General features: G+C 40.1%; 1 protein-coding gene across 1 annotated transcript in view; it reads right to left on the bottom strand.

The window, feature by feature from the left end:
- Positions 1-228: 228 nt before the first annotated feature.
- GULP1 (GULP PTB domain containing engulfment adaptor 1) overlaps positions 229-23,653 on the bottom strand; it is a 132,877-nt gene continuing 109,452 nt past the window's right edge. Inside the window, exons 11-12 of the mRNA XM_065413677.1 lie at positions 14,037-14,131; positions 229-300 (exon numbers count right to left, since the gene is read on the bottom strand). Of these exons, the coding sequence (XP_065269749.1) occupies positions 229-300; positions 14,037-14,131 (167 nt within the window). The remainder of the gene's footprint in view (positions 301-14,036; positions 14,132-23,653) is intronic.

Genomic DNA, 23,653 nt, shown 5'->3' with positions numbered 1-23,653 from the left:
AAGTATGAGAGCGAGAAATACAACAGTGTAATTTAATTCATATTTCATATACAAGTGTGACTTTTTACATTTGTACAGGGAACCTAAGTTGGAGTTTTACAGAAGCAAACTTCACAAGAGTTAACATGTTTAAAAATATAATTTTTGGCACATGAATAACATCTATAATACTTGTTCTGAATTAAAAATAAAGGATCATATAAGAATTTCAAATTTCTGGTCTTGACATCAGCATCTGCTGTCTAGCGGGTCCAGACAAAATACTGTGCCTTCAAGAGTTAGTCCCATTTTGAACCCCTCCTGTAAAAAAAAAAAAAAATCAGACATAGTTAATAAAAAGGTAGTCTTTTTCCACAGATATAAACCCCAATCCTGCAAACTCCTGAATGCACGCTCTTCTTTAGGCATATAAGTAGTCCTCGTAGGCTCCAGTGGCACCATTCATGTGAGTCAAGTTAAGCAATTCTGCAGGAACAGGTCTCAAGGATGCAAGATTTCAGTGCCAGAAAGTCAGAGTCTTTTGGCTTTGTGCAAAAATGCAAATTGAATTTAAAATGAATATCACATAGTGTATCTTGCACATTTAAAAAAATTGGTCATATTCCAAGGCTGAGTTTTAATAAGTTCCTTTTAATCAGGATAGGTGCAGAAGAAAAAAATGTAGCACAAATACACAAATGTCTGAAAATACTACATGAAACAGAGTGCAAAACACAATATGCACCTAAAAGACAAAATGAATAATATCAAGTGGTAAAAGAATGAAAGAATGGTTTGTAGCTATACTAATGTGAAAAACTTCTGAAGATTTAATGGCATATAATGGCATTTTTGGTATTTTGCATGTGTTTACTAACCTGATACAATTTTTCAAAAATTCACCATGTGAATCCTTACTAATACTGCTATATTTCTCCAGGGATGGTAAATCCCACAATATATTAAACTCCTTATTACAATTTTTAATAGGGATATTGCTGGGAGATTACCACTTTCAGTTACTGCAACTTCCAGGAGTGTGGAACTAAGTTATCTGCCTCATATCTTGAATTGAATCTAAGAAATGTCAACCTCCTTGTTGGAAAACAAAACAAAACAAAACAAAACAAAAACAAAAATACCCTGATCATTTCAGGACACTGGTGAAGCACTGGAAAACATTCTGTCTCAAGGAACTTACTCAAGGGAACTACCTACCTCCACATGGTTCACCAACACTACAGGCTGGAGATGTATGGGGAGGTGGAGACCTCCCCAACTCAAAAGAAATAGGGATATAACAGCCCCTTTTCTCCATTTAAGAGAGAGGCTGCAAATCGTCCTAGATCACATACGGATCACACAATGGTAAAGAAGGCTTCTTATGCCACCTCCTTCGCTGTTCACGCATATAAAATCCAGGCACAATTTGGCCCTACATTCTTATATTACATAGCTTATACAGAGGAAACCTTAACATATAAAAAGTCTAAGCTAATATATTCTGGACTGTTATAACAATTAAAACAGTGTCAGTGTACGAGAATGAATAAAATATTCAAGATGTTACACCCGTGGATCTGAGTTTGTAGCAACAACTATATCGTTATCACATTGTTTTTGAGAAACAGCATATGATCATACCACTAGGTTGTAGCAAAATGCATACACACAAGCAGTCAGCATTCAAGTTACAAAAGCAACCTTAACTTTATTGTTTCCTCACTTCTCAGTGCGGAACCATGGAACTCTAACATTCTCTTTCACCTGGTTCTGTTACCTTTAACAAACACTAGGCAGCTAAATCAACTGTGCAAGTGCTACACAACCTACCTTCACTCAAAGCATTGCTAAAAAGTGCAAAAAATCATACCAGATCCACTGTGCATGTTCAAGGTATTCATTTTAAAGGCACATAATTTGGTCAAATCAAAAGTGATTGCTATTAGAACACTCAAAGATGATTCTCAAGACTATTATCTATTTTCACGTCAAATTTCAGCTTTCTCCTTCTGTTTTCATGGTAGAGGTGTTTAAAAACAAATTAAAGGCCAGATTCTGCCACCTTTTCGTTGAGAAGTACTTTACACCATCAGCAATCCCATTTACTCTAGCGGGACTACGTGTGAAGTAAGGTACTACTCAATGTAAGTTAGGGCAGGAATCTGACCCAAAGCATTTTGTTTTTATGATGGAGAAAGTCTTTCCCCACTTTCCTCATCCTTAAAAAATGCTGAACTACTTTGGCTTGAACTTTAAAAGAAACATCACTTTTGAGCAGAGACTAAGCCTGGAAAATTTCATTCTGATAAGTGAAAATATTGCAGTTATGAGCCATTGGAAGAAAGGTGGGGGCCCCATGAAAAGGCCAAAATAATTTTAATTACAGTAGCTCCTGCTGTAATGCTCATTTCAGTTTTTTCCTGAAAGTAGGATGTACTTGGGAAATGTTGCTGATGCAGTATGAAGTAAGCAGTATGTGTTTTTATAAAGCATCTAAGACAAAATAATCAAGGATGATTTTTAAGTCATCCTTATTGTGGATAGATATAAACTCAAACTCCAAAGATATAGTCTCCTGTTTATGTACACTTGTAACTCTCATTAGGTTGCCATGAATAAATACCATGCTTGTGTTGTATATCAAAAAGATACCTTTCAAAGATAAAAGGCAAATCACAGATTCAGCTAAACTCGTCTCATGAAAAAAATCAAGTCACATGCTAGAATTTAAAGTGTCAAAATATTTAATAATCCCACTTGGGATTATTAATGGCTGGAAAATAATAATAAGAGAAATAAAATAAACTTCAAGGGGTTTAATTATAATGTGGTCTGAGATTTTCCAGGCAAAAGATTTTTCTAACAGCAGTTTCATACCAAGATCACATTACAGGCCAGAATCACTATTATGGTCCAGCAAGACTAAGCAGTTGTAGACCTGGTTCAACCAGCCTGGGTACGATTGTGTTGCGTTGCCTGGGTGGCATAAAGCAGCCAGAGCATGTTGGTGAATTTGCCCCATTTTTAATGAATTTTACTAAAGCTGGCAACACCAAATAAAAGCACAAAAGCCTTAAACACAGAAGAATTGTTCTAAGCAAACACAATACATCCAGTTAGAGGCTGTGACGTAATATGATTAAAATATGACCATGTAGAGTAGATCATTGTTGCTACCACTGTTATATAATTGCAACAACTCTTGTACAAAATGAGTCATATAAGGTGTCTATGAAAAAGTTATGGTGTGCTGAATATGATTATCTTATGGCTGTATCATGTTTTTTTATCTGAAGTTATGAATATTAACTATGTACCCGTATTTCAAATGTTTGCTCCTGTGGTAACACCCACAAGGTATTTAGTCAGCACTTTGTGAAGGGACTATTCAAGTTGAATGGCCCATTAAAGAACACTTAACTCACAATGGACCATGGAAGATGCCTATCCACACCTGAGGAACTTTCATGTAAACGGTCTAAAGAGAGTGTAGGTAATGGCCTCTGCTATGACTAAGCAAAGCATGCATGGACATCTGACTTGCCCATGTGAGTCCAAACTCCGTTTTGTTACCGGTGATTTTCCACAAACTAGAACAATGGGTTTCTGTCCACACGGCAGAAGCTATAAAAGGCCCTGAAAACATTCCCATTTGTCCTCTTTCCTGCTCAAACCTCTGAACTTATACTAACGGGAGCATTCTAACCAAGGGACTGAGGTCCTTCCAATGATTTGGGAGCAACCAGAGACTTAACCAGTTAACAGTTCATTCCATCACTGCTACAAGCCTGATCCAAGAACCTTGCAATTATTGTATATATTTGATTCTTTTAACCAATTTTAACTCTCACCTTTCTTTCTTCCTTTTTATAAACAAACCTTTAGATATTAGATACTAAAGGATTGGCAGCAGTGTGATTTTGGGGTAAGATCTGAGTTATATATTGACCTGGGTATGTGGCTGATTGTTTGGGATCAGAAGAACCCTTTGGTTGATGAAACTGGTTTTAAATAACCACTCATCATTAAGTCTAGTGTTGGAATCCCTAAGGAGACTGCTTTTTTGACTTCTTGTTAGCCAGTGTGGTGAAACAGAAGTTTATTCTGTTGCTGGTCTGGTATATCTTATGGGAGAATAACCACCAGTTTTGGGGTGTGTCTGCCCTATTTCTCGGCAGTTTGTCCTGAATTTGGTATTCTCTGTTGTGACCCACAGAGGCATGGTGACAGAGGCCAAATACAAACCTGGTGTAAGTGGGCACCTCTTAGCTAAATGCAATGGATGGAGTTGTGCCCACTTACACAGAGGCTAATGCCCTGACCTTGCACACATTACCAGTGTTGGTACAACACATATTCCTCATGACTTCAAAGGGAGCACTCTGATGAGTAAGGACTACTTACATAAGTAAAGCTTACAGAATCAAGGCCTAAATTTGTTCTGCTAACTTTTAAAACCCTCAGTTAAATATGTATGAAATCTTTACTGAGCTCTTAAAACATATGAAGAACTGATTCATTCCTGATGTTGCAAAGGGGAAAATCTGCATGCCCTCCAGTGCTCATTGGTGCAGGTGCACCAGCAGAGGGACTACAGGGATTCATCCGCCATGGAGGACAGCTTTAAACGCCAACTAGGGCCATGACAGAAATGGTACCTGAGGAGATGCACTGAAACCTGTGTATTTGCAGGGTGTCCTGTCCTTGTCACTTCACACAAGCACAGCACCGGGGAGTAGTGCTTGCAGGTGCCTCATGCCAGTGCGATCCCTGCTCTAGGTGGCATTCCACCGCTGGAGACTGCAATGGGGAAAGAATGAGCCAGGCCCTCCATTTTTGAAAAGCACTTTGGGGAGATTTTGGAGAACTTGCTGACAGTGCAGGACCCTCCTCTTTGCAAGCTTTGTTTTTGGGCTCCAATCTCCCAACTCTTATAGGTATTCAGAAACAGAGCAGCTGTTTTCACTTATTCCTGTCTTTTTAGTCCAAACAAACTGCTGTTTTGTTACTTATCACCTGTTGTGTGCAGTATGTTTGGCCTTTTACATATTTCTAGCCTATTTCCTGCCTGACATATTGATTTTTTTTTGGTTTTTGTTTCTGACTGTCTCCTTTGTCTGTCCTTCTGTGACCTGGCTCCACCCTTTCCATCACAAAGTTTAGGCCTCCAGTCCTTTCTAACTTTCTCCAATATTCTAAATTTACAAAGCAAACAAAAATAACTCAATGTTCATGAGTCTGTAATATGAATGGCAAAGAGAAACGAATAAATTACACAGTCGAAGTTTGATCCATTCAAAGAATTCATGTACCATATTGTATCAGAGTTTTATTAATATGCCTTTTGTCCTTTATGATTGTAATTAGCAAACTTCATGACTAAAAGAAACTGCCGGTTTAGCTGCCAGAGACTTAACTAATACCATACATAAAAACCAGCTTTCTTGAATAAGAAGGATTTCCAAAAAAGGCAAGATAAAATAATATTATAATGCCAGGAACTACAGTGTTAACATGAGTTGACTTAAAAATCATCAGACTCACTAGATTATCCTAATGGCCCTTTCTGGCTTTGGAATCTATGAAAGACACGGGAAGTAATTGTCCTGCTCCATTCAGCATTGAGGGGGACTCAGAGTGCTGTGTCCAATTCTGGGCACCACACTTTAGGAAAGATGTGGACAAATCGGAAGGAGCTCAGAGGAAAGCAGCAAAAATGCAACAGGGTTAGAAAACCTGACCTATAAGCAGGGCCGGCTCTAGCTTTTTTGCTGCCCCAAGCAGCAAAAAAAAGCACCGCCCCCCGAGCCCCCCCGCCGAGCGCCGCGCCGCTCCCCCCCAGCCGAGCGCCACCCCCCTGCCGCGCGCCGGAGGCCCCCCCCCCGCGCCGAGCGCCGCCGGACCCCCCCCCAAGAGCGCCGAGCCCCGCGCCGCCCCCCCCCCCGCCGACTGCCGCGCCGCCGGAGCCCGCCCCCGCCCCCTGCTGAGTGCCGCCGGAACCCCCCTCCAGCGCCGCGCCCGCGCCGCCCCCCCCGCCGAGCGCCACGCGCCGGAGCACGCCCCCCCGTGCCGAGCGCCGCCGGAACCCCCCCCCCGAGCGCCGAGCCCCGCGCTGCCCCCCCCCCCGCCGAGCGCCACGCCACCGGAACCCCCTGCCGAGCGCAGCCCCCCCGCCGAGCGCCGCGCCGCCGGAGCGCCCTCGCGGAAGGCCGCGCCGCGCTCCCCCCGCCGCCCCTTACCAGGTGCCGCCCCAAGCATGTGCTTGGGTGCCTGGTGCCTGGAGCCGGCCCTGCCTATAAGCAAAGGTTAAAAAGACTGGGCATGTTTAGTCTTGAAAAAAGAAAACCGAGGGGGCATCTGATAACAGTCTTCAAGTATGTTAAGGGCTGTTATAAAGAAGATGGTGATCAATTGCTCTCCATGTCCACTGAAGGTAGGATAAGAAGTAATGGGTATAATCTCAGCAAGGGGGATATATTTGGAAAATCTTTCTAATTACAAGTGTCAGTTAAACTCTGAAATAGGCTTCCCAAAGGAAGTTGTGGAATCTCCACCAGTGGAGATTTTTAAGAACAGGTTGAAACAACACTTGTCAGGGATGGTAAGGTTTATTTGGTCCTGACTCTGCCCAGGGGGCTGGACTAAATGACCTCTCAAGGTCCCTTCCAGCCCTACATTTCTATGATTCTTAAATAGGTTTCTGTAAACAGTAGTCTTTATCAAGAATGCACCATTTGGAAGATATGTTTAGATAGGACTGTTAATCCTTATCAAAAGCATTCTTACTATCAAATCCTGCTCTCCTTACTATGGCCAAACTCCCACTGAAAGCATGGAGTAAAACGGAGTAAGGACATTAGGACTTGACCTAAAATCTGGCTGACATCGGCACAAAGAAAAGTAGTTGAATGGCATAAAACTTCAATCCACTTATTTCCTGACTTAAATGAACTATAAGTTTGGAATGACGACTATATTTCACATATTATCACCTTTTTCAGATTGTTTTCAAATTGTTCATTTTGATATATTTGGGCAAAAATATGTAGGTAGAGTCAATGTTTTCCTAGAACTAGCAAGATGTTGATATCAATGAAAAAAGGAAAATCTAACATTTTTTTCCCTTTATTTAAAATGCAAAAACTATTATTTGCATGAACTAAAAACTGCTTGTCTGTCTAGTTTAAAGCATCTTCCCCACACAAATATTGATTATTAGCTTTACGTATTATTAACATATTTTTATAACTATTTTACATTTTTTAAAAGTTTACAGCAGATTTGTAAAGAAAGTACATTCCTTCCTCCTTAAATCACATCCTGCCTGCCTTATTCACATGAGTAATCCCATTGGCGTCAATTAAACTAACTGATTAACGTGAATAGGATTTGATCCACTGTCACATAAATGTCAAACAGCCCATGGATTGCTTGAAATCTCCACCATTTTACTTTTGAAGAAGAGGAGCCCTCAGAAGTGTATCAAAAATTTAGACTGGCATTTTTCAACTTCTTTCAAGAGTTCTCTTGTCTCAAAAGTGGGCTGAATTTAATCTGACAACTCTTTGTTTGGTGTTTAAACATATTTTTTGTTGGGTTTATTTTTGTAATCTGCAAATCCAATCTGTCAAGCACAGCACTAGCCTTTGGAGGTTTCCATGGGCATATCATGCTCTTGAATGTGGTCTTAGATACATAAATTTGTTTTTCTTTTTTAAACCTGCTTATAAATTTGGCCCGCAGCTTTTTAAAGTTCTATAGTTCAAACCGGCCTGGCTATGATATTTCTTCTGTCTAAGCTTCCTGGGGGAAGAGGGGGAAACAACAGGTACCCCCCTAGCTTGCTAACTCCCGTTATCCTCTGTAGAGTCTAGGTAACAGGAGCAGGGGTGGTAACAGTGCTGTGAAGTCAGATGAACTCCCTTTTGCAAGGAAAGGGGATGATCTGGGTGACAAGAGTGCCCTTTTTGTGCATCTATGGAGGAGAGATGATTTAGAACGCCATGGGCTACTTTTACTTTTTATTTAATAATTTCTCTCATCTGTAGCTCTCACAGTTAACTGAGAACAATCAAGGCTTTGTGCAGGCTTTCAGGCACACAATTCATATGCACAGGTTTTAAGAAATTATATGGGTTAAGGTGCTGTATCTTTATTATGAAACCCAGATTGCAGTGTGTATATCTCTCTTCACCTTTCACTCCCAAAGACCAACACTTTCAGCTGTCATAATAATAATAATGATGTCAGTTGAAATGCCAGAGCTGGAGAAAAATGGATGAGCATTTATGCTTTGTTTCATTATTTTTGAAAAGCAGGATTATTTTAGAAGTCAGAATATTCTTTTAAAAATAATGATATTAAATATGTTATGGGCAGTCAATACTATATTTTTCATAATATTTGTTGGACATAAAATAGCATTTAATATCTGTAATACACAACAATTTTTCATTGAAAGGGAACCACGTACAAGCACAACACATTGAAATATATTATTTGTATCATTATATATATGTACTTTAGCTTCTGCGGACAGGCAGGATTTTTTACTGAAGATGCTGCTGTCCCAATAAAACAGCATGTTCACCATGACTTTAAAAATTCAGGAAGAAATTACTAAGTGCAACCAGTAATTTTACCAATAACCCTGGAAATCACTCCCCATTGGGTCTGAAATAGCTCAAACCTGTTGATCTGCAGGGCACCCAACCATGCCCATCTCCAGTCTTTGGGAAAGGATGGGTACATTGAAGGCTGGGATCTGTGGTTGTGATCATGGTAAGAAACTCCCCTTATTAAGCAAACTGCATATTCTGCACCACCTTAGATTTCCAAATTGATTTAATGAGAGGCCCCAGGTACAGCACATTTTAGTGGCACAATTTGAAGTGATGAAAGCATGAATCACAATAGCAATGTCCGTATCCAAAGAAATGGTTGCAATTTCTAGGAGTCAGAGAGAGGAAAAAGCACTGTCTTGGCTAGGGTGGCCACATGACTGTTAAACAGCAGAAGAGGATCAAATAGGACCACCAGATTGTGAACTTTAGTAACAAATGATGGATAAACACACTCAGTTAAAGGACAGCATATTTTCCAGTTACTTCCTTCATCCAACCACCATCATTTCAATCTTGTTCAGACTCAGTTTCAGTCAGCTAACCATCATCCATTCCCCAATAGCTAGTACACATTGGATAAGTCATTCAGAAGCCCTGTCACAGTCAGATGAAACAGAAACAGAGATGAGAGCAAAAAACATAATGAAAACACTGTAGCTCATGGCCTCTTGATTATGCCTCTTAAGGGCCAATTATATATACAAAAGGCAGGGAGAGAGGGCGTCTTACAGAATTCCATGATGCAAAAAAGTAATTGCCCCAAACTACCTTCTGGGATGTCTCTAAGAGGTAAAAACCCAGGGCTGGTCTACACTAGAAAGTTAGATCCAGCTGTGTCGCTCAAGGGTATGAAAAATTGACACCCCTGAGAGATGCAGTTCAGCTGACCTAAGTCCCAAAGAAGCTAATGCTAGATTAATGGAAGAATTCTCTCAGGAGGTGGATTTACTACAGTGATGGGAGGGGTTCTCCTGTCGCTGTAGTAAGTGTCTACACTGAAATGCTACAATCGTGCAGCTACGGTGCTGCAGCTGTGCTGCTGTAGCATTTTAAGTGTAAACATAGCTTAAGCCACTGAAAGGCCCTTTCAGAGCACATCAACATCATCTCACGACAACTGGTATTGCATACAGTGGCCAGATTTACCAATATGAGTACAGACACCTGATCTACAATGTTGAGAGCAGAGGATAGGTTACCAAACCAACTAGGGCAGTATTGGAGACATACGCAGGCCTGTATTCCTTTGGAAATCTGAGGAATCTAGATACTTGACCAGCTCTAGCGAGGACACACACTAGTGATTCCAATAGTTTTTCAGTCATTCAATGGCCAGCATTGCTGAGATGTAGCACAGTCCTGAGCTCAGGTAAATGGTAGAACTTTCTGTTTTTTAACCTGGTTGACTTGCTTTTCATTGTTAGTCTGACTGCACCCACTGGGCTTAAAGCAGCACAGACCCAAAGATCCAATGGCAAATTTACATGTATTTGAGCAGATAATGATCTCTATCTAAATGTGATTGATTTCTGGGAAAATAAAGGCAAGCCTCTTATTGCATTAGGAAGAGAAAGAAGAATGGCCACAGCTTCTGCAAGCTGTACAAGGTTAGCTAAAGTGAGACTTTAGAACATATAACAGATGCTGCTGCTATAATTTGTGAAATGGGAAAGTTTCCGTCCATGTAACATCCTCTAAGAAACTTCAAATTCAGGAGATTAGAGAATATGGAAAGACTAATTTGATTTATGTGTGAAGTATGGTAAAAACACAGAGGGATGAAAATGTTTCAGCAAAACAGAAGGGATGTGTGACATTCTATACCTTGGGGGAGCGTCCTGGAACCCCCATATTCCTCATTTTCATATAATCGTGATCTTACATATAAAAGCATGTCTTGTAAGGTATCAGGGCAAAGGTTTGACCTGCTGAAAGTCATTTCTCTATCCATATATGTGTATCATTAATGCATATGAAGTTATGAGAATTGTGTTGTATGGTGGTCAGTAAAACATGCTGTAAATTGGGGAATCAGCCAGATATTAGCTCCCCAGAGGCAACAGCAAGGAAAGTAACCAACACCCGGGCGGGGTATCAATCAGCCATCAACAACCATTGTCCAGCAAGGGAGCTACAATGCAATGACTCACCTGCAAGGGGCCACACCAGGGGAATTGCTCAACTTTGCCTGGAGACTCAGCAGTGCTCCCAGACATGCCTGAACTTGTGTTTTCCAAGCACATGGACTGAGGGTATGAAACAGAGAGAGTGGCCATGTGCTGGGCCCTTCTCCTGCCCCAACCTACGCTGCAAGCACCTAAGACACTGAGAAGAAGACAAGACTCCAACAGAGGAGATTGGCCCAGGTTTAAGGAACAAACCTGTATATTGAGGACTGCAATATCCAGTGGGGTGAGAAAAACTGCTTAATCTAGTTGCTGCTGCCCAGTCTAATAGGGTTGAGAGTTTAGACTGCATGCTTATATTTTATTTCTTTTGGTAACTAACTCTGCCTTTTTGCCTATCACTTAAAATCTATCATTTATAGTCAATACATTTGTTTAACTGTTTATCTTTACCAGTGAATTTGTATGAAGTGCCCGGCAAATCTGCTCAGGTTTGACAAAGGCTGGTGTATAACCGCTTTCCATTGTTGAAGTAGTGAACTAATTAATAAAACTGCACTGCCCATCTTGAGCAGTGCAAGATGGTATATTTCTCAGGTACGGTGCTGGGAGCTGGGGGTATTTGGCTGGTGCCTTTCTCTGGGTGATTCATGAGTGGCTCTGGAAGCATTCATGCAATATAGCTGCGTGTGGGGCTTCATATGCTGTTGTGCTGAGTGATCACAATGCCTGGAGGGGTTTGCTGTTGGTCACTAGCAAGGCATTGTGAGAGACAGCCCAGACTGGAGAGAGTTCAGGGGGCACAGCGGTCCCACAGTCCCAGGCTGCACCCCGGGAGGATACTGTCACAGCATGTTTACCAGAGATGTGTCTGAGCTGCAAAATTCAGATCTGGGTCCATGTCTGGATTTTGACCATTCCTAAAAGGTCGGATTCACAGTGACAGTAGAAATATCATAATTGTGAAATATGGACCAAAATTAAAGTTGGATTTGGAAAGATACCCAAAAGTTCAGAGAATTTAATTTGAGCCCAGCTTTTTTGGCAGTGCTGACAGTAATAACAAGCAGCAGCTACTTAGTGCTTTCTTATCACCTGTTTTTTTTACTGACATTCTTGTTATGCCTTCACTCTTTGTCTGTCTCAAACATTACCTGCTATAAACATATACTAACTCTGTACACTGGAAATTACTTAGAAATTCCCCACTTATATCAGTAGCTTTATGTTCTCTTGAATGATCAGCTGTTCTAAGTTGTTATCTTGCCCTCACTGCTGAACTCTATGTAAATTGTCTCCCTAGACAGACAACCAATAAATAACAGCATTCTATATTATTTGATCAAATATACACTTATTGAAACTCAGAAAATCTATATTTTTACGAAGCGAATGAGTACAAACATGCTGGATCTACATACATGTCTACTATAGAATATAAACGAGGCCTTCAGTTTTGTCTCATATTCCCCATTACTGTCATATTCCTCAGATTGTGTTTTTTGGCCTCACTAGGTTTCTTGGAACTGCTTATGTTTTTCTTCCTAATTGTTTTCACATCTTCACTGACTCCTTAGATAGGCTTGTGGGCCCAAGAAACCACTCATGACTTTTCTAAGATGCCAAACTTGCCTATCATGCACTGTTTCATATTTCTTTCCATTTCAAAATAGGCAAGCAACTGACTGATCTTAATCAAGAACTAATTTATTATATAGATCTTATAATACAAAAGCTTAATGTCAACAATTTTGCCTCTGAAGTTCAAGTGTGAAATGGAAGCAAAAAAATGCCACAGGTTTTTCAACATCCCTATATTTTCATATGCCAGCATGGAAGATGCCTCATATTGTGTCAAAAGATCATACAAGAGAAATTAACACCAACAACCAAGACAGAAACATCCTCCCCCGCTACCCCCCCCCCTCCAGGTTCCAGATACATTTGGGTAGAATAGATTGATAAATAATATTTGCCTGAAGAGACACTTTCACTAGCAATGGTCTGATGATGAAAATGCGAAAGTTAACTTATACAATACCAGTGTAAGTGGTAAGGAAAAAGCAACCATATTTAAATAAGGAAATGAACAATTGGGAAAAAATGTCTATAAATTATTACTTGAAAGACAACTCCCCTGCCCCAAACCAACCCACCAACCCCCTCTTAAAAATAACAAAGCCCCCCAAAAACATTTGCATAAAAATGGTCCTGAATTAGAGACATAAAATATAAGCCTCACCAAAGATGTCAATTATACAGCATGCCCATTTTTTAGGATTTTAATTATAACAAATTGATTTAATATTGATATTAAAATACAATATACCAACCATCGCTGACGCTAAACACCCAGGAAAGCACAAGAAGATAAAAGAGATATTAGAAATAGTATAAAGAAATATAAACATGTCTTAGGGTTTTTTTTTTAATCCAAACCATTGATTTATGCGAACATTCTTTATAGGATGATATCACATGCATTATGCAATCAAATTCAAACCCCTTTGTTGAAGAAATTATTTAAACAATGCTGTGGAAATTCCACAGTAGAATTGTTCTACCTAGGTTTTCCTGATGCCAAACCTCTGAGTGATATTTCTCATGTCCTATTAACTTTAGCTTTGACCTTACTCTATGCAAATATTAGTACTAGTGCTGGTCAGAGACTTGAATTCCCAGTCTACAATAAATTTCAAAATGAAAAAGTTGTTCCAAATTGGAATGATAAATGAAATCTCAACATTTCCCATGAATCAGAATTCCAGAGTTTCATTGTGACCTTTTCTAAACATTTCCAACTCTCCCCGAGGTGCCCATTACTTAGGCGCCCCCAGCTGCCAAGGAACCTGGGCTGCCAAGGAGCCAGGCAGGTAAACTGGCAGAAAATTAGGCAGGGTTCTATTGGAAACTTGTCTGGTTTTGCTTGGAATTTTGTCAAAATCAGGATGGTCCTGCAGAGCATTTTTATTTCAAGTAAACATCATTTTCTGACAGGAAATGTCAAATGATGTCAGAAAATTTCCAACCAGCAATAATTAGTACACTTAAGTGCCAAATGCATTCTTTCTAAAGACACTGAGAATATTCAAGATTGCCTCAGGGAGTCAAATGTTCAACTCTGATTGAAGGTCAGTGGGATCCATCCACAAAGATCAAAGTTCATTCTTCTTTGCATACTAAGGAACAAATTCTTAACATGCTATAACACAAAGACAGTTCTATGATGTATACTTTACCCTTATTAGGCAAGTGTTCATGTGCTAATGGAAACCATTTGTTGAAATGATAAATAAATAATTACCTGCATCTCATCTAGTTTGGACTGAATGTCTGGAGGGAAATCTCCTGCTCCACAGCTAAAAGGGTCAAATGGTTCTGCTCCAAAAAGGTCTCTCTCTAGAATGAAAAGAAACATTAAGTCAAAGGTTAGTGACATATGGAAGGAGTAGCATGGTGCGTGGTAAGCATGTCTCCCTACAAAATAACCTGAACAACAACATTTCCAGTCATCCATTTTATGAACAGCAATGTTTAAATATAAACTTGGAAGCTAGTCTGAGTTAGCTTATTTTCCTCCCTTTCTAAGAATGCTGCCAAGCTGATGTTTTCACTTCTTCATTTGTTTTCAGTTCTCTCTCTTGCATATTTTTTTAGGAATGTTCAGTAATTATCATATCATAGCCTAGCTGAAGGAAGTTCAGGCCTTACCCCTTATCTCTGTGAGGTAAGTCCTAATGGCATAGTCCTGCAATTACTGTGTGTGGGAGTTTCACAAATGAAAAAGGTGCAGAAGTGGGCACCAACCATTCATCTTTTTTTTTTTTTAATTTAATCTATGGCAGAAATAGACTCTTGAAAACTATCCAGTCTTCAGGTCACTTGTTTGTTGCTTCTTGCAGTCAGGTCAGAGGGTTTGCATAAAGACAAATGGCCCTCTGTATACACAAGGTAAGGCCTTGACTTGTGACATAGTTCTTTTAGACACAGCTGGTATTAATGGAAACAACTATTAGCCCACAGTCATTTTAGTTTACTCTTAGATAAGATTAAGAATAAAAAAACAAAAAGTAGTGGACCATGAAAGATCAGTTATCATACATGTCCAAAGAACCCGGAACTGAAACGGAGCAGTACATCTGTACATCTCTTTCTGTCAGTGCCTTACAGCAACTTCTCACTATTCATTTTTTCTTCCTAACTAGTCTTTGTTTTTCTTAATTGTGTCACTGCCTATTTTTAAGGTCCAGTCAAGATCCAATATCTTCAATATCACTCTACTATATTAGCTCAGTACTATACTAATCTTATTTCATAGAATCATAGAATATCAGGGTTGGAAGGGACCTCAGGAGGTCATCTAGTCCAATCCCCTGCTCAAAGCAGGACCAATACCAATTAAATCATCCCAGCCAGGGCTTTGTCAAGCCTGACCTTAAAAACCTCTAAGGAAGGAGATTCCACCACTTCCCTAGGTAACCCATTCCAGTGCTTCACCACCCTCCTAGTGAAAACGTTTTTCCTAATATCCAACTTAAACCTCCCCCACTGCAACTTGAGACCATTACTCCTTGTTCTGTCATCTGGTACCACTGAGAACAGTCTAGATCCATCCCCTTTGGAACCCCCTTTCAGGTAGTTGAAAGCAGCTATCAAATCCCCCCTCATTCTTCTCTTCTGCAGACTAAACAATCCCAGTTCCCTCAGCCTCTCCTCATAACTCATGTGCTCCAGCCCCCTAATCATTTTTGTTGCCCTCCGCTGGACTCTTTCCAATTTTTCCACATCCTTCTTGTTGTGTGGGGCCCAAAACTGGACACAGTACTCCAGGTGAGGCCTCACCAATGTCGAATAGAGGGGAACGATCAAGTCCCTCGATCTGCTGGCAATGCCCCTATTTATACAGCCCAAAATGCCATTCGCCTTCTTGGCAACAAGGGCACACTGTTGACTCATATCCAGCTTCTCCAATTTCTCCAATTTCATCTGATTTGTAGCCCAAGTTCATTTATTTTTTTCTTTCTCATCAGGTACAGATGTTTTTTTCACCATAAAATGAGTGCCATGTAAATATGCTATTCCTATCCAGACTGGAAGCCAGCTAAACTGGTTTTGATAACCATTTTGCTAACAGTTTAAATGTATTGGTTGCATCACTTGCAAAACTAGGTAACTACATCTGCATAGTTGCCAGAAGGAAAGTTAATACAATATCCTATCTTTTATCCACCTGATCTGCTAACCATGCTATCCAATTATAAAGTGTGTTAATTTAAAAGTAAAGAGGGCTATTGATACCTGTGATACTACTAGCTTTATGTTCTAGCCCAAAATATGACCGGCAACATTAGAGTCAAGAGTTGGGAGTCAGTAGTCAATTACGTTACACTGAACAACAAACTACAAAGTATTTTCTAATTCAAGAGACTGCATGTTACAGTATTACTGTTCATGCAATCAATGTTGAAAGAAATTGCACAGGATAGATACAGAATACAGAATATTAATATATTAATTTTGAAATCTGTTTATAGAACAGTATGTCTAGAGAGCCGTGATTTTGATGGCAATTCTGTGTGGGTGTGTGCATGTGTATGATTCATAGAAAATCACAGGTTCAAGTCTTGGCCCCACTTAAGTCAATGGCAAAATTCTCTTGACTTCAGCAGGGCCAGGATTTCACCCACTGACGTGGTTCCCATGCCAGCCCACTACTGAACAAGACTGTTTCTTGAAGTTTTATCGTATATGTCCATTGCAATGGAGCATGGGTTTTAAACTAACAATTTAGTATTATTACATGGCTTTAAGATATTCTGATTTTAGGATATTAGAGTTCTCATAATGTCTCATTGCAAACAACTTAATTATCATGTGCCACAACATATTTAACTAAAATGACAACGTTTGCATTTTTTCCATGATAGGATCATGACTTTTCCCTTTTTTTGCCATGATTAACAACTAACCTTATGTATGTCAAAATCCATTTGAAACAACAAATATTAAGAGGCTATTTTAATGTTTCTGTCATACTGAACATTAAAGTATTAAAGCAAGATGGAATTTGATTGGTTAACCAGAACCTCAGAAGCTGTGGTTACATTACAGTCCATGTGGTTATATGTGGCCTCGAACCTTAGGACCATATCCTGGCTCATGGTGCAGCTCCTTTATGCCAGCAGAAAGCTATCCATTGTAGGCAGATACAGACCACCATGGTGTAGGAGAATCCTTGGCTAGCATAGAGCTGATGTAACTGGCCTCTGCACCTGTGGCTTTCTGTACAACAAAGAGGATTTATCTGGGGTGCACTGAAGAGATATGGCTGGAGTACTCTTCAGTTCTGGCGATCCCCAGCTGGTAGCCAGCATACGTTGGGCATGAGGGATGCTCTAACTGACAATGAGCGCAGAATCATCATTCTTCTGTAGTGTTCAGGAGATATACGTATATTCATTACTATAGATATGAGTTATTATAATTTTTATTTAGTACTTCCATTTCATAATACCAAGAAGATGATACTTTTCAGTGTGACTATTGCCCTTGGCAGATAGCTGAAGGCAGTCAGTTTTTGATATCATGCCTTACAAAACGGGCAGTGAAATAAAAAAAACATGGCTTTTGCATTTCTTAGGGCTGAAATATAACTTCACATTATTATTAAAAGGAAGTTTCTGAACATTCAACTGATATGGAATATTTTCAGTTATTCTGGAATATTTCTCATTTGGGCCCAAACCTGCAAGAATTAGTTCTGCTCAAGTCAATGGAACTACTCACATGTGTAAGGGTTGCAGGTTACAGGGTTTGATAAGTAATTTCTCCCTTCAGGTGAGGGAATGGTTTGTTTTTACTATTATTTATTTTATGTAACTTTATCCTTCAAAACTAAGCATAGAAAGACTTATTCTAGATGAGCTAAACCATGCCATTCATCAGTTTAATTAATGTTCAAAATTAACTTTATATATAAACTTTTATCCAGTGCCATATCAAGTAAACTTTCCAATGCAAATTATGCCTGAACACATTCAGCATCTAAATATCTATTTTAGGGTTGGGTTTGATCAAATACTATTCTTTGGAGAGGACTGAAAATTGACCTTGTACTTCCACACTCTCTTTGCTGTACTTAAAAATAACATTTATTTTTCATGACATGTTTGTGAGTGGATGTAATACTCCGAGTTATGAGAGAAATGGACAACACTGCCTTGAGCCAGACATGGTGACAGGCAGGTGTTGTGAAAGCTTCCATGCTCATTTTTCTTCATACAGCCTTGTCCTGAGCAGCCACATTATTGTCGCTGTTCTCCTGAACAGAGGCTGTCAGCTGTGTGGTAACTTTGGGCTAGCTAACGACATTTAGGCACAGCTGTGTGATGGACGCAGCTGCACCCTGACCAGGGGAATCACCGCAGGCTTGTCTCTCAGAGCCCTTCACCCTGCATAAGGAGTGAACCACTACATGCCTTTAAGGGATGCAGCTTCCCTGTGTGGCCATCCCGCTCTGTGAGAAGCGCCTCTGGTCTATAGAAGTGGAAGACAACATTTAAGTTTGAATGTGCAGCCCTTGCCCTGTATGAAATGTAGCCTAACAGCAGGTTAAAAATCAGCAGATACTTAACAATGAAACTAGTTTTTTGTTACAAAAACGACTATATTACACATATGCATTACACTTAGAGAGAGAAAAGTATAAAAGCAATTTTCAAAACAGGATTTAGAAATACTGCACCTGTCGTTGTGTTATCTCCATGACTGAGAACAGTCCCTCAATGAGAGTTCCCATTGTAATAATATAGTATTTCCCATCCTGATTATGTAGATTAGGACAGAGGTAACACAGATCCTTTTTGACTATCTATGACATGACAAAGCAGGTGATATTCAAATTTGTTGTAAGATAACTTAAGACATGAGAATTTCTCACCTGGCAATTCCTTTTTGCCACTATATAAATCCATTATACGCCTACATCTCGAATACTGTGTGCAGTTCTGGTCACCCTATCTCAAAATGGATACATTAGAATTGGGGAAAAAGTACAGAGAAGAGGAACAAAAATGGTTAGGGGTATGTAACAGCTTTCATATGAGGAGAGAATTAAAAAGACTGGGACTGCTTAGCCTAGGGAAGAGACAACTGAGTGTAGATATCATCGAGGTCTATAAAATCATGAATGGTGTGAAGAAAAAGTGTTATTTACCCCTTAACATAACACAAAAAACAGGGGTCACCCAATGAAATTAACAGGCTTCAGGTTTAAAACAAGCAAAAGGAAGTACTTCTGCACACAATGCACAATCTGTGGAACTCATTGCCAGCAGTGTTCTGAAGGCCAAAAGTATAACTGGGTTCTAAAAAAATTAGATAAATTCATGGAGGACAGGTCCATCAATGACTAGTACCCAAGATGGTCAGGGCTGCGACCCTATGCTCTGGGTGTCCCTAACCTCTGTCCCCCAGCCAGAAGTGGGGACTGGATGATGGTGTGGATCACTTGATAAATTTCTCTGTTCTGTTCACTCCCTCAGAAGCATCTGGTACAGGTGTCTGTCAGAGACAGGATACTCTGACCCAGTATGGCTGTTTTTATAGATATATCAGAGACACACTATGATGATTATTTAAAGGATTCTATATTGTTTATTGGAATTTTCACAAAGGAAGTACCTGAACTCAGTTCTTCATGGGTAACCAAAAGAAGAACCGAATAACTGATTTTTCAACCCTTGTATCTGCAATGTTTATATATTGTGGAGGTGAACTTGAAAACTGAATTTAAAATTGAGTTAAACTGAGATTTCTGTACTCATTAATCCCACTAACCAGGCTGGTGAGACCATTCTGCATTCAAATACATTTTAATTAACTTTTTAAATATTCTTTTTAGGCCTCGCTCTTCCTGGTTTGCTGAAGATCTCTCATAATTTCTCAGTTTGTGACAATGCTGATACCACAAATCTCATTCTAGCAGTATTATGTTATCGGCCATACCACAGACAGAAAGATTCTGGATTATACCTCTACTCCGATATAACGCGACCTGATATAACACGAATTTGGATATAACACGGTAAAGTAGCGCTCCAACGGGACGGGGCTGCACGCTCTGGCGGATCAAAGCAAATTCAATATAACGCGGTTTCACCTGTAACACGGTAAGATTTTTTGGCTCCCGAGGACAGCGTTATATTGGGGTAGAGGTGTATTTCACAAAGTGGAAAAAAAATCATTGGCTGGTGGAAGCACTCAGTAAACAATCTGGATTTAACTAGCTTTGCCATTCACCTTGAAGAACCCCATTTTGCATCCTGAGCATTCCCTTTCATAGAAAATTTCTAATTTTTTTGTTTGCTTTCCTAATTGAAACAAAAATAAATTTCAAAGCATTGAAATCCCCTGTGAAACAGAATGGTCATTCTCCACATAGCTCTCTCTCATCTACAATGGGGATGGGTAGAGCCAGCGATTGAGGCACCAGGAGCCTGGAAGCCTGGGATGTTGAGGAGCCCAGCTGGCAGAAAACGAGTCAGGTTTTGAAAACTATCTGTTAGGCAGGGTTCTGCTGAAATCCTGCCTAATTTCTGGGGGAGCATCATCAAAACCTAACTGTCTCTGTGAAACATTAAATTTTAACAAATCAGTAAATTCTGAGAACAAAATGCCTTCTTGGGATTTTACTGACCAGCTCTAAAGGGAACCATTCTTGGGTGGAATGGGGGTGTGGATGGGACATGCTATAACTTTCACCAGGAGCCAGCCTCATGAGCAGAGGAGGCAGAAAGGTGGCTTAGAGCCTCCTTTGTATCCTTTCTTGAGCTATAAAATCCCAACTTGAATATAGATTAATCTATAACACAAGTTTATACAGATAAAAGACCCAAACCTGTCCTTTCTGTGCATCCCAAATTGCAATGAGATCAATGAGATTTTGAGAACATAAAGAATATTGCAAGAATATCCCTTATAACTGAAGCATACCAGGCAGCACAAAGAGAGTTCTAGGCTATGTTTGAAAAGATTTCTACTGCCAGACTACACTAATATGATATGATGCTTAGGAACTGATTCTGCCAGTCTTTGGTGCTATCAAACTGTACCAGCTGTCCCACTGAAATCAGTGGAGTAAAGTACTACTCAGTGTGAACAAGGGTGGCAACATTAGGGCTATGAGCAATTGTAAAGACACTCAGCAATACCTCAATCATTCAGTGTCTCTTTAAATTTCTGGTATATGCACGTTTCTTACTCACTTTTCAGAACATATGTCACCCTCTGAATTGAAACTGGGTATCCAGGTTATCAGTTCAATTTAAAATTCCTTTCTTTTTCACAATTAATTCAAAATGGTTTGTCAATAGTCAGATCAAGACAAAAATATATTTTCTCTATATTCTAGCAGAAAAACGGCGTATTCATTAGAGTAATGGAATTTGTAGGCATGACTGGTGGTACTCATTGAGTAGATGTTTTCCGAGAACTATCCACAATGACTCCAAGATCTCTTTCTTGATTGATAACAGCTAATTTCAACCCCATCATTTTGTATGTATAGTTGGGATAATGTTTTCCAATGTGCATTACTTTCTATTTATCAACACTGAATTTCATCTGCAATTTTGTTGCCCAGTCACCCAGTTTTGTGAGACCCCTTTGTAACTCTTTGCAGTCTGCTTTGGACTTTGCCACCTCACTGGTTAGCCCTTTAGCCAGGTCATTTATGAATATGTTGAAAAGCAGTGGTCCCAGTTCAGATCCTTGGGGGACCCTGCTATTTACCTGTCTCCACTGTGAAAACTGACCATTTATTCCTACCCTTTGTTTCCTATCTTCTAACCAGTTACTAATCCAGGAGAAGAGCTTTCCTCTTATCCCATGACCCCTTACTTTGCATAAGAGCCTTTGTTGAGGGACCTTGTCAAAGACCTTCTGAAAGTCCAGTACATGGTACGTGCTGATTGGTCTCTGTTGGTTTTTGGTAGTGAGCCAGATGCCGTGGCCATGAATGTGGCAGAACCAGTAGCCCAATGGTTTTAGAACACTACAATAATTTGGCTACTAGTTTTGCCACATACATGGCCAGAGCATCTGTAGAAACTTATTGAAAATATGGATTAGGTATTTCCTTTATGGACATGTATTCCTTAAGCAGTTAATGAAATCATTAACACGTGCAACACCTGACCTCCATGTTAGGTGTTAATGACATCAACTGTTGCAGTAGTATCATCTCATGTTCAAAACTCATAAGTCAGTCCCCCAAAATTGAGATTGACTTTAAAATCATGAAATTTTAAAACAAAATTAATGTTTGTTCTCATTACCTACTTTCTGTTTTTCTTTGCAACCACGAGGGCTAGAAATATACTTTTAAAAAAAATGAAAACTGAGATTATGTTGTAACCAGAGGACTCAAAAGATGGGGCTTTAAGAAAAACACCAAACATTATAAAGCTTTGTTGCACAATTGCAACACAATTGCAACATTGCTGTTCAAAAGAAATGCAAATACTTTCATCAACTATAAACAGCCTTTCAGTTCACCGGTAAATGACAAATTTTCTTGCAGTGTTTTTCTGTTAGGTTAAAGAAATTAAAAGCAGGACTGATGTTAGTTTCGTTTATGCCACTTTTCTACACTGAGTTAATGCATAGCTTAATTGGAGTCACTCCTAATTTACACCACTGTAACTGTGATCAGAATTAGGTACCATTTCTGGTACCTGGTACCTTTGGGCCTGATTCTACTTCCACTGAAATCAATGGGCTTTTGCCACTGACCTAGATGAGACCAAGAAATGGATCTTCATCTGTACACTAGGTGGAAGATGTGCAGTGACACATTCTGTAAAGTCTGCAGATCAAATTGAACCTTGATTTGAGCAGGCAAAACACTAGTGACTTCAGTGGACTTGTAGTTGGGCTGAATTGGGTACTCTACTTTCTCTAGTACATTCTGGGCTCAAATTCGGAGAGCTCAGCAACTCTCAGGATAGGGCTTCTAGACCAGGGGTGGCCAACCTGTGCCTCAGAAGGAGCCAGAATTTACCAATGTGCATTGCCAAAGAGCCACAGTAACACGTCAGCAGCCCCCCATCAGCTTCTTCCCCGCCCCCAGTGTCTCCCATCCGTCAGCAGCACCACCGATCAGCACCTAACCCTCCATCCCTGTGCCTCCTGCCCACCGTGATCAGCTGTTTTGTGGTGTGCAGGAAGCTTGGGGGGGGGAAGAGGAGGAGCAAGGGTGCAGCAGACTCAGGGGAAGGGGCGGGGGCCTTGGGGGAAGGGGTGGAGTGGGGACCGGGCCTGGGGCAGAGCCAGGGGTTGAGCAGTGAGCACCCTGTAGCCCACTGGAAAATTGGCGCCTATAGCTCCAGCCCCGGAGTTGGCGCCTATGCAAGGAGCCACATAGTAACCTCTAAAGAGCTGCATCTGGCTCCGGAGCCACAGGTTGGCCACCCCTGTTCTAGACCATGCCAGGCAATAAAATGTAATATTCCTCCATCATGGTGAAATGCTGGAAGCAGAACACACTACTTTCATACTGAGATTCTGAGCTTTTATCCTTGTTTCTCATGGATGACATGAAAAGTTACATGAACACTATTACCCCAATAAACTCTGAATATTCAGCTGTGAATCCAACTCTCCCTTCTATACCATCACCACTCTTCCCCCCGCCCCCTCCCCACCAAATGGAGGTTTACAAAAAATATTAATGTTGCGAGCAGCAATAAAGAAAATGTAACTGGAAGTCAAAATACTTCCTGGGTTAACTTAAAAAAAAACATACTATAAAAAGTAAGGAAGTTTTAATTCCCAACTGTCAAATTGTGAATATGATAGTTTAATCAATTCAATGAATTTATTCATTATTTAACTTGGCAGGAACTGCAAAGAATTTGGGTC

Source organism: Emys orbicularis, chromosome 11 (genome assembly GCF_028017835.1).
Source record: "Emys orbicularis isolate rEmyOrb1 chromosome 11, rEmyOrb1.hap1, whole genome shotgun sequence".
NCBI classification, from domain to species: Eukaryota; Metazoa; Chordata; order Testudines; family Emydidae; genus Emys; species Emys orbicularis.
This window is presented reverse-complemented; position numbering and strand designations above follow the sequence as displayed.